Raw genomic sequence first — 12667 nt, 5'->3', positions numbered from 1 at the left:
TTATGGGGCTTAGAGTAGGTGTAATTAGTTTAAAATTGTTGTAATATTTTTCTAATGTTTGTAAATATTTTTGTATTTTTGTAACTTAGTTCTTTTTTATTTTTTGTACTTTAGTTAGTTTATTTAATTGTATTTATTTGTAGGTATTGTATTTAATTAATTTATTGATAGTGTAGTGTTAGGTTTAATGGTAACTTAGGTTAGGATTTATTTTACAGGTAATTTTGTAATTATTTTAACTAGGTAGCTATTAAATAGTTATTAACTATTTAATAGCTATTGTACCTGGTTAAAATAAATACAAAGTTGCCAGTAAAATAAATATTAATCCTAAAATAGCTACAATATAATTATAATTTATATTGTAGCTATATTAGGATTTATTTTACAGGTAAGTATTTAGCTTTAAATAGGAATAATTTATTTAATAAGAGTTAATTTATTTCGTTAGATAAAAATTATATTTAACTTAGGGGGGTGTTAGTGTTAGGGTTAGACTTAGCTTTAGGGGTTAATAAATTTAATAGAGTAGCGGCGAGGTCCGGTCGGCAGATTAGGGGTTAATACTTGAAGTTAGGTGCCGGTGATGTTAGGGAGGGCAGATTAGGGGTTAATACTATTTATTATAGGGTTATTGAGGTGGGAGTGAGGCGGATTAGGGGTTAATACATTTATTAGAGTAGCGGTGAGGTCCGGTCGGCAGATTAGGGGTTAATAATTGTAGGTAGATGGAGGCGAAGTTGGGGGCGGCAGATTAGGGGTTAATAAATATAATATAGGGGTCGGCGGAGTTAGGGGCAGCAGATTAGGGGTACATAGGGATAATGTAGGTTGCGGCGGTGTGCGGTCGGCAGATTAGGGGTTAAAAAAATTTAATAGAGTGGCGGCGATGTGGGGGGCCTTGGTTTAGGGGTACATAGGTAGTTTATGGGTGTTAGTCTACTTTAGAGCACAGTAGTTAAGAGCTTTGTGAACCGACGTTAGCCCAAAAAGCTCTTAACTCCTGACTTTTTTCTGCGCCTGGAGTTTTGTCGTTAGAGTTGAAACGCTCACTTCAGTCAAGACTCTAAATACCAGCGTTAGAAAGATCCCATTGAAAAGATAGGATACGCAAATGGCATAGGGGGATCTGCGGTATGGAAAAGTCGCGGCTGCAAAGTGAGCGTTAGACCCTTTCCTGACTGACTCTAAATACCAGCGGGCGGTAAAAACCAGCATTAGGAGCCTCTAACACTGGTTTTGATGGCTAACGCCAAACTCTAAATCTAGGCGCTATTCTTTTATATTAACATTGGGATCTTAGTCACACAATATGGCCATATTCTGCCTAGCCAGTCACCAACTTACAAGGTGTCCCAATGTTGACAGATCCTAACATTACAGTACTTTGCCTTTATGGGCTGAATCATTCCTGCTTTTCTCTTCATAAAAGAAAGAGTCTCCCTGGCTTTATATACAAAACTCCATTAGACTGTCATGAGTACACCTGAGCTTGGGTGGGGTGCTTTAACTAATGGAAGATGGTCAGTCTCCCTTTATTTATAAATACAAATACAAAAGTTGGGTTTAGCACACCTTACAAAAAGTTTATCCTTTCCTGACAGGCGTAATTTGTCTACATCGGAACAAAGTTCTGATGTAAACAAATTGAAACCACGCAATTGCTCATGCAATTGCATAATTTCAATGATGGGATTAGGTCATGGGGGAGTCTCTATGACATAGGCATGCCCTCCAGCCCACAATCCCATTCAGGAAGCCCCTTTGGTTTTAGTGCAGCCAAACAGCTAGGACGTTCCATGCTGTCCTAATGGCGCTAAAGCCCAGCACAGTTAAGACTGCCTGTAATGTCCTAACGATGGGAAGGGGTTAAATACATTTTTGGGAGTATTGAGACCAAATAGTTACACAAAACAGAGGTTATTGACGCACATCCACTTGCAAATACACAACACATTTTTTAATGCTGCAAAAAATTGCCTTCAAAAACAACTATGCTTTTATATTAAAATTGGGATCTTAGTCACACAATTTGGTCATATTCTGCTTGGCCAGTCACCAACTTACAAGGTGGCCCAATGTTGACTGAACACTGATCATACTTACACACACACATATATATATATATATATATATATATATATATATATATATATATATATATACACACATACATACTTACAACACATACATACTTACAACACACACATATTTATACATGCACACATACATACACATACAGTATATCAAGACCAGCAATGTGGGAGTTAAACATTCGAATGAATTAGAGCACGCCATTTTATGTCTATAATGGCCCTTTAATACAAATACTTTTTTATCTGCATTACTTTTCCTTTATGTACAAGGTTGTGGGAACAGTTGAAGACATTTAGCCAACTAAAAAGTACATTTGAAGAACAAGTGGAGGTCAACAGCAACCTCTTATTGCTTTCTGCCCTATTGCTTCACTTCTGTTGTTTGGTTAATAATTGCAGCTTAGCCTGCTGTTGTGCCAGTGACTCCTCCTGCTCTCCTATCTCTCTGTGCACAGTGCATTGTTAAATCTTGTGTAGACCCTTAGTTTAATAACACAGTGTTACAAGGTGACCCACATCAGATGGCAGCTCACGGGAAGTGTCCTCTAACTCTCATAAGTTATGTAATTGCACTTTTGTAAATTGTACTATGGCGTAATACAACATGTTCTAGCACTGCTGAATATATTGGGACCCTACAAATAAATAATAGCAATAATGAAATTAACAATAATATTAATAATAAAATGATAACAACTAGCGCTAATGGGGCTTTGGTGCAACTATGTCATCAAGCTGTTATTATCTAGCCTATTTATTTGCACACTTTTGCTATTAGTATTAAGCTTAGAAATGCGTAAACTTGGCAACTGCCTTTATGATAAATATTGTGTGGCAGAATAATAATTTACATAGCTAACTTATTTTGATAAGAATATTTACAAGATGTAGACAAGTAATTTATTATCATGCATCTAGGTTTAGTGGAAATAAGTTAGCTAGCCTGAACTCTTGCTGTCATACTCAGAGATCAACAATATGCAAAGGATTAGCAACAAGTAAGTGCAACAAAGATAAAGTAAAACATGTTAATAAATATATAAACTTAAAATAAACAGAGTAACTCAAAGAGGGTAAATGCTTTTGGGTCAGTACGGAACCCATATAGTTCCTTTGAGACATGTTTGGCACTGTTTGACACTTTGGAAAATGCCCTTTTTTATTATTTAAACACAGTGTCCTCAATCCAACACACATCACTGGATAGCTTTATCAAGGATGAAAAATATATACAACACATCGAAGTTCCAGTACTCACTGGCATGCACTCAGCAATATTAAGAGCAAATTAAGAGAGTTAATTACAGCATTTGGCCAAATAGTGATAGACCTAGGACCACATCAAAGTCTAGTCCACTTAAACAAGGGTTAAACTAGGGTGGGTAAACAAACACATACAAAACACGGAAATAGACTGCACTTTTAAACCGGAGTGGGTTCACATCCCAAGCCACTGGCAAAACCTACAGCCCACAAGACTCACCAGCACTAACAGACAGCTACATCAGTGATTTAGACAGTTAACCACAGACAAACATGAGTGCACAGCCTTCGGAAAAGTCACAGACAAGTATATAAACACAACACATATAAAACCATAACGTTCAGCAGTCACTAGCCAGAGTCACTGGTATTGCTGGTGAGCATCCAGGGCTGTGAGTTTTTCCAGTGGCTTGGGATGCGAACCCACTCCGGTTTAAAAGTGCAGTCCATTTCCGTGTTTTGTATGTGTCAAAAGCCTGTGGTACATTTGTATGTATCTTACTTTGGTTGGTTGAAAGCTATAAATTCAATCTGTCCGCTACATACAACTTTCCCCATTGTATGATTTTGTTTTTATTTAAATGTTGGCACTAAAACTGAAATGATTCTCATTGTTTCTAAATAGAATGTAAAAGTGCTCTTAATTTACATGTATTCATTTATTCTTTTTTTTTTTACCTGGTTTAGATATGTCTGCTCATTGTGTTCTAATATCTGGAAATCTGGCCTTATCCAACTTCTTTTTCACTATCGTTCTGTAAATTCTAAGAGGGGCTTGGTGTTATTACTATTACAGTGTCCACAATGTAAAAGCACTAATATGGAAAAGACAACCCTAGAAGAAGACAAAATACATGATTTTCTAATGAGTCTAATTACAACAATTAGGAAACAATGTTACAATAACAACATCCAGCCCACAACTTTAAAGACACCAAAATGCAAAGCTGTTCCATCATTGCCACCAAAAGGTCTGTATTTTGAATGACTTTATTGAAAACATTTTTGGGGGTCAGTGAGAATCCTTTACAAAGCGGTTTCCTATATTTTCTACAGAAATTCACCCTTAGAGGCCGAATTATCAAGCCGTCAAATATGCTGCATTCGCCGGCACCAATACACTCGCCTAACATCGCCTAACATCGCTGCAGCGGACCTGAATACGCTCTCCTTATTTATCAACAAAGCTGTAAAAAAGCCGCACACCAAGAACGGGGCGATGAGCAGTGGACTGTTGTTAACTAACAGTCATCGATCTTGCTGCTATTCGGCTTTTTCCCAACTTTATTTATACCCTGTTACTAAACACCCCCACTATACTAAAATGTTTAACCCCTATCCCACTGCTCCTGGACCCCGCTGCAACTAAATAAAGTTATTAACCCCTCTCCCTCCGCTCCCGGAGCCCACCGAAACTCTAATACAGTTATTAACCCCTATCCCTCCGCTCTCGGAACCCACCGCAACTCTAATAAAGTTAATAACCCCTATCCCTCTGCTCCTGGAGCCCACCGCAACTTTAATAAAGTTATTAACCCATATCCCTCCGCTCCTGGAGCCCACCACAACTCTAATAAAGTTATTAAACCCTATCCCTCCGCTCCCAGAGCCCACCGCAACTAAATAAAGTTATTAACCCCTATCCCCCCGCTCCCGGACCCCTCCGCAACGAAATAAATGTATTAACCCCTAAACCCCTGGCCTCCTACATCACTACCACTTACTAAACCTATTAACCCCTATACCGCCAGCCCCCCACATCGCCATAAACTAAATTAAGCTATTAACCCCTAAACCTAACAACCAGCTAACTTTACATTAAATATAAACTTATCCCTATCTTATAATAAATTTAAACTTACCTTTAGAATTAAAATAAACTATATTAAACTATTAATTAACCTACCCTAACTATTATACTAAAATTACATTAAACTATATTAAACTACTAATTAACCTACCCTAACTATTATACTAAAATTACATTAAACTACCAATTAAATTAACTATGTTACATATTTAAAAACCTAACCCTACTCAAATGATTTAAATCTACAATTAAAAATTACTAAGTTACAAAAATAACCACTAAGTTACACAAAATAAAAAACACTAAGTTCCACAAAATAAATTATCAAATATTTAAACTAATTACACCTAATCTAATAGCCCCATCAAAATAAAAAAAACCCTAGCCTACAATAAACTACCAATGGCCCTTAAAAGGGCCTTTTGCAGGGCATTGCCCCAAAGAAATCAGCTCTTTTACCTGTAAATAAAATACAAACAGCCCCCCAACAGTAAAACCCACCACCCACACAACCAAACTCCCCAAATAAAAACCTATCTAAAAACCTAAGCTCCCCATTGCCCTGAAAAGGGCATTTGTATGGGCATTGCCCTTAAAAGGGCATTTAGCTCTTTTTCTGCCCAAAGTCCCTAACCTAAAATTAAAACCCACCCAATAAACCCTTAAAAAAGCCTAACACTAACCCCCGAAGATCCACTTACAGTTTTCGAAGACCGGACATCCATCCTCATCCAAGCAGCAGAAGTCTTCATCCAAGTGAACAGAAGTCCTCCTCGAAGCCGACAGAAGTCTTCATCCAGACGGCATCTTCTATCTTCCTCCATCCAGCGTGGAGCGGCTCCATCTTCAAGCTATTCGGTGCGGAGCATCCTCTTCTTCCGATGTCTGTTGCAGAATGAAGTTTCCATTTAAATAACGTCATCCAAGATGGCGTCCCTTACATTCCAATTGGCTGATAGAATTCTATCAGCCAATCGGAATTAAAGGGGAAAAAATCCTATTGGCTGTTGCAATCAGCCAATAGGATTGAGCTTTCATCGTATTAGCTGATCAAATCAGCCAATAGGATTGAGCTTGCATTATATTGGCTATTCCATTAAGCCAATAGAATGCAAACTTAATCCTATTGGCTGATTGCAACAGCAAATAGGATTTTCCCCCTTTCATTCCTATTGGCTGATCAAATTCTATCAGCCAATCGGAATGTAAGAGAAGCCATTGTAGATGACGTCATTTAATGGAAACTTCATTCTTCAAGAGATGTCAGAAGAAGAGGATGCTCCATACCGGATGTCTTGAAGATGGAGCTGCTCCACGCCAGATGGATGAAGATAGAAGATGCCATCTGGATGAAGACTTCGGCCCGCTTGGATGAAGACTTCTGCCGGCTTCACTGAGGACTTCTGCTGCTTGGATGAGGATGGATGTCCGGTTTTCGAAAACTGTAAGTGGATTGTCGGTGGTTAGTGTTAGCTTTTTTTAAGGGTTTATTGGGTGGGTTTTAATTTTAGGTTAGGGACTTTGGGCAGAAAAAGAGCTAAATGTCCTTTTAAGGGCAATGCCCATACAAATGCCCTTTTCAGGGCAATTGGGAGCTTAGGTTTTGTTAGGTTTTTATTTGCGGGGTTTGGTTGTGTGGGTGGTGGGTTTTACTGTTAGGGGGCTGTTTGTATTTTATTTTACAGGTAAAAGAGCTGATTTCTTTGGGGCAATGCCCCGCAAAATGCCCTTTTAAGGGCCATTGGTAGTTTAGTTTAGGCTAGGGTTTTTTTATTTTTGGGGGGCTTTTTTATTTTGATAGGGCTATTAGATTAGGAGTAATTAGTTTAAATATTTGATAATTTATTTTTTATTTTGTGTAACTTACAGCTAGATTTAGAGTTTGGCGGCCAAAGGGGTGCGTTAGCTACGCATGCTTTTTTTCTCCCGCACCTTTTAAATACCGCTGGTATTTAGAGTTCACAGAATGGCTGGGTTTTCAGTGCGTTAGGCTCCAAAAAGGGAGCGTAGAGCATAATTTAACGCCACTGCAACTCTAGATACCAGCGGTGCTTACGGACGCGGCCAGCTTCAAAAACGTGCTCGTGCACGATATCCCCATAGAAAACAATGGGGCATTTTGAGCTGAAAAAAAACCTAACACCTGCAAAAAAGCAGTGTTCAGCTCTTAACGCAGCCCCATTGTTTTCTATGGGGAAACACTTCCTACGTCTGCACCTAACACTCTAACATGTACCCCGAGTCTAAACACCCATAACCTTACACTTATTAACCCCTAATCTGCCGCCCCCGCTATTGCTGACACCTGCATATTATTATTAACCCCTAATCTGCCGCTCCCTACACCGCCGCAACATACATTATAGTTATGTACCCCTAATCTGCTGCCCCTAACACCGCCGACCCCTGTTCAGGGCTGGTAAGGTAAAAGAGCTTTGAACTTTTGTAATTTAGAATAGGGTAGGGCATTTTTTTATTTTGGGGGTCTTTGTTATTTTATTAGCGGGCTTAGAGTAGGTGTAATTAGTTTAAAATTGTTGTAATTTTTTTCTAATGTTTGTAAATATTTTTTTATTTTTTGTAACTTAGTTCTTTTTTATTTTTTGTACTTTAGTTAGTTTATTTAATTGTATTTATTTGTAGGAATTGTATTTAATTTATTTATTGATAGTGTAGTGTTAGGTTTAATTGTAGATAATTGTAGGTAGTTTATTTAATTAATTTATTGATAGTGTAGTGTTAGGTTTAATTGTAGATAATTGTAGGTAATTTATTTAATTTATTTATTGATAGTGTAGTGTTAGGTTTAATTGTAACTTAGGTTAGGATTTATTTTACAGGTAATTTTGTAATTATTTTAACTAGGTAGCTATTAAATAGTTATTAACTATTTAATAGCTATTGTACCTGGTTAAAATAAATACAAAGTTGCCTGTAAATTAAATATTAATCATAAAATAGCTACAATATAATTATAATTTATATTGTAGCTATATTAGGGTTTATTTTACAGGTAAGTATTTAGATTTAAATAGGAATAATTTATTTAATAAGAGTTAATTTATTTCGTTAGATAAAAATTATATTGAACTTAGGGGGGTGTTAGTGTTAGGGTTAGACTTAGCTTTAGGGGTTAATCCATTTATTAGAGTAGCGGTGAGCTCCGGTCAGCAGATTAGGGGTTAATACTTGAAGTTAGCTGTCGGCGATGTTAGGGAGGGCAGATTAGGGGTTAATACTATTTATTATAGGGTTATTGAGGCGGGAGTGAGGCGGATTAGGGGTTAATACATTTATTATACTAGCGGTGAGCTCTGGTCGGCAGATTAGGGGTTAATTATTGTAGGTAGCTGGCGGCGACGTTGTGGGGGCAGATTAGGGGTTAATAAATATAATATAGGGGTCGGCGGTGTTAGGGGCAGCAGATTAGGGGTACATAGGGATAACGTAGTTGGCGGCGGTGTATGGAGCGGCAGATTAGGGGTTAAAAAATTTAAATATAGTGGCGGCGATGTGGGGGGACCTCGGTTTAGGGGTACATAGGTAGTTTATGGGTGTTAGTGTACTTTAGAGCACAGTAGTTAAGAGCTTTATGAACCGGCGTTAGCCCAGAAAGCTCTTAACTACTGACTTTTTTCTGCGGCTGGAGTTTTGTCGTTAGATTTCTAACGCTCACTTCAGCTACGACTCTAAATACCAGCTTTAGAAAGATCCCATTGAAAAGATAGGATACGCAAATGGCATAGGGGGATCTGCGGTATGGAAAAGTTGCGGCTGGAAAGTGAGCGTTAGACCCTTTAATGACTGGCTCCAAATACCAGAGGGCGGTAAAAACCAGCGTTAGGAGTCTCTAACGCTGGTTTTGACGGCTACCGCCCAACTCTAAATCTAGGCCTTAGTGTTTTTTATTTTGTGTAACTTAGTTGTTATTTTTTTGTAACTTAGTAATTCTTTATAGTAGATTTAAATAACTTGAGTAGGGTTAGGTTTTTAAATATGTAATATAGTTACTTTAATTGCTAGTTTAACGTAATTGTAGGATAATAGTTAGGGTAAGTTAATTAGTAGTTTAATATAGTTTAATGTACTTTTAGTATAATAGTTAGGGTAGGTTAATTAATTAATAGTTTAATATACTTTAATGTAATTGTAGGATAATAGTTAGGGTAGGTTAATTAGTAGTTTAATATAGTTTATTTTAATTTTAAAGGTAAGTTTAAATTTATTATAAGATAGGGATGAGTTAATATTTAATGTAAAGTTAGTGAGTTGTTAGGTTTAGGGGTTAATAGCTTAATTTAGTTTATGGCGATGTGGGGGGATAGTGGTTTAGGGGTTAATATGTTTAATAAGTGGTAGTGATGTGGGAGCCCAGGTATAGGGATTAATACATTTATTTAGTTGTGGTGGGGTCCGGGAGCGGCGGGATAGGGGTTTATACATTTATTTAGTTGCGGCAGTGTCGGGGGGGCGGCGGTATAGGGGCTAATAACATTATGTAGGTGGCGGCGATGTCGGTGCGGCAGATTAGGGGTGTTTAGACTCAGGGAACATGTTAGGGTGTTAGGTGCAAACGTAATTTGTTTTCTACAATAGAAATCAATGGGATATCTGGCAGCAGTAAACATAAGCTTTTGCTGCTTTCAGACTCCCATTGATTCCTTTGGCATCCGCGGCCTCCAGGGTGACGGACTGAAAACCAGGTACGCTGGGCCGAATAGTGGCGAGCCTACCTGTTAGAAATTTCTTAACTAGCAAAAGTAGTCAGATTGTGCCGAATTTGTATTCGGAACATCTGTAATGACGTAAGCATTGATCTGTGTCGGATTGAGTCCGGCGGATCGTATATTACGTCACAAATTTCAACTTTTGCCGGTCTGTAGGCTTTGATAACTAGCTTGCCACAATTACGCTGCGGAATTCCAGCATATTTGCGGTTGGCGGCTTGATAAATATCCCTCTTATAGTCTATGGGAATTTATGTAGATTAATATTTTGGTCATTATTTAAAAAAGATTACAGTCAACATCTTTGTAGGTTACTTTAATTGTTGATATAATATGTTTTTGTAGCTGCATCACTCTGGCTTGCATACAATTTTATGAGTTCTTCAGGAAATAACTTTTAATACCCATTATAGGACTTGTAGGCCTCTAAACCAAGAGCTTACAACATATGAGACTTTTGATTTATTTATATTATATTATTTGCTTTGTTGTTTTAATATAATTTGTAGAAAAGCAAACCTAAGTAGGCTTAGGAACAGCAATGCACTACTAGGAGCTAGCTGATGATTGGTGCGTATACACATATGCCTCTTATCAGTTAATCAGATGTGTTTAGCTGCTCTGGATCTTACTTGGGTATGGAGCAACTTTAACCCCTTTGCAACAGCTGTCATAGCCTGTACGAACTTGGCTGTTACAAGGTCTTCTAAAGCTATAGGAGTTTGGGTCTCACCTTTAGGCACTGAGGCATGCAGAAATAGTGTGGCCTCACTACTGTTGTGGAGACCTGCACTCCTACAGCCCTTGGAGACGATGTAACAGCCATAGTACAGGGTACATTGGACCCCACATAGGGGGCAAAGGGTATACATAGAAGTAAATTTAAATGTCTCTTAAAATTGCATGTTCTGTCTACGAAGTTTAACTTTTATGTCAATTTAAGGGATGGTATTAGGTTGAGAGGATCATAAAAAATAAAGTGTTAGGGATTGAAGAGGACTCTTTGAAAACTGTTCATAATTCACAAGTTCCATTGCATAAGTTCCCAAACTTTCTACCAGGCTGTAGATTATCCATTTGCATAATTTAAAAGGTAGAAATCAATCACATAAATCAAATTGTTTTTATCACAAATGTATTTTACCTGAGCTCTTTTGTTGTTGCACAGTTTTCTATTTGTTCAGCTTTTTTGGGGGGATCTGTGATAACTATCTACAACAGCTGCTTTACTAAAATAAACAAAAAGCTAAACCTTTGTTTTAATTATATTACTCATCTTCAATTTTTTTTGGTTCTCACTAGATTTCTTGCTCAAACCAACTTCTTAAAGGGACATAACATAATTTTTACCTGCAAAAAAACTGGTAAAAATTTAAATGAATGGTTAACTGAAAATATTCCAATCATTTAGAAAAGGTTATTGAGACATTTTTTTCTATAGAATATCCATTTGGATAGTCATTTGAGGGGTCAATCATAATCCTGTAGTAAAGTTTATCTAATGACAGAAAATCACCATTAAAGCCTTTCAGGGTTTTTGTAGATAAATCCTTTGATACTGTTTTTTAAATTATTTGAAGCAATCTCTACGTGTTTCATATAACTGATGAAGGGGTTGATTCCTATCTTTCCATTCTTTTTTTTCCCGAATGTTGGAAAATCGTAATCACAATCTTTCCAAGTCCAATACAGCCAAGACTGTTAACACACACAAGATTGGATCTCCATTTTCCCACAATATTATATTAATATATATTAATATTCGGAACTGATGATAATGGATGCTGATCACTGAAATCACAATGGTTAATGGGGTCAATGGTGTCCATGTATGTGTTTTGCAGAAGGATACATTGGTCTTTATGATAAGTATAAAACAAATATAAAACAATCTGTGTTCCATTTGCATATGAGCATGAAACTGGACATGTTTGATCATTTATAACACAACTGATATATTTACAAAAATAACAATAGACTTTAATGGTGTTTTTTCTTTGTTGAAAAGACCCCTTTGAGTTTGTAATATAAAAATGTTTAATAAGAATGATTAAAATATTTTGCAATATATGCTCATATTTTTTTTGCTCATACTTTCCTTTAATTTAATTCTAAAAATTGTGAGCTTTCCAATTCCTGTTAAAAAAGTAGATTTAGATCACTTTATTATAGTATTATTAATCTTAAAATAAACGTATCTGATGATTGCCAACTTGGGCATCACATTCAAATCTTCTCTTGCATGACCCTATTCCATTGTATATAATGTCCCTTTAGCTTGTGTGAAATCTCTAGCTTTATATCTGGAAAGGTCTTCAACTTGCATTTCAGATCATATCTGGTAGTGAAAGGTATTTCTGGATACCTTAGTTAAAAGGATTATCTTCCTGGAATCCTTCTGAAGTCATTAATGACTCCAGGCTAGCCTATCTTTTAATTATGAAAGTTTGGTCATCAGAAGCCATCATGAAGTATGCCCACATGTTAAAATATATAAATGAGATGACTCTAGAGTGTTCAGAAAAATTATCCTTGGATAGTTTTATGATGACTTTATGTTATTTGATTTGATTATTTGTGATGATTACAGGATTATTTCAGGGAAACTACAGGATAGCTTGGTATTATTTCAGAATAACTTCATGTCATGACAACTACAGGAAGGGTTGGAATTATTTCAGGATGGCTCTATTACTACAGCCTTTACTACACCTTTTAAGCTAACAAAAACTCTGTGCCAGCCCAATCCACCTCCATATATAAAATGAAAT

General features: G+C 36.8%; 1 protein-coding gene across 2 annotated transcripts in view; it reads left to right on the top strand.

The window, feature by feature from the left end:
* LOC128656393 (uncharacterized) overlaps positions 1-12667 on the top strand; it is a 173071-nt gene that overhangs the window by 121957 nt on the left and 38447 nt on the right. For both annotated transcript variants that reach the window (XM_053710270.1, XM_053710271.1), the window contains exon 5: positions 4047-4330. In XM_053710270.1, the coding sequence (XP_053566245.1) occupies positions 4047-4330 (284 nt within the window). The remainder of the gene's footprint in view (positions 1-4046; positions 4331-12667) is intronic.

The sequence above is a fragment of the Bombina bombina genome, chromosome 4 (assembly GCF_027579735.1).
Source record: "Bombina bombina isolate aBomBom1 chromosome 4, aBomBom1.pri, whole genome shotgun sequence".
In the NCBI taxonomy this organism is placed as follows: domain Eukaryota; kingdom Metazoa; phylum Chordata; class Amphibia; order Anura; family Bombinatoridae; genus Bombina; species Bombina bombina.
The sequence above is the reverse complement of the archived record's forward strand: the minus strand, read 5'-3'. Positions and strand labels throughout refer to the sequence as shown.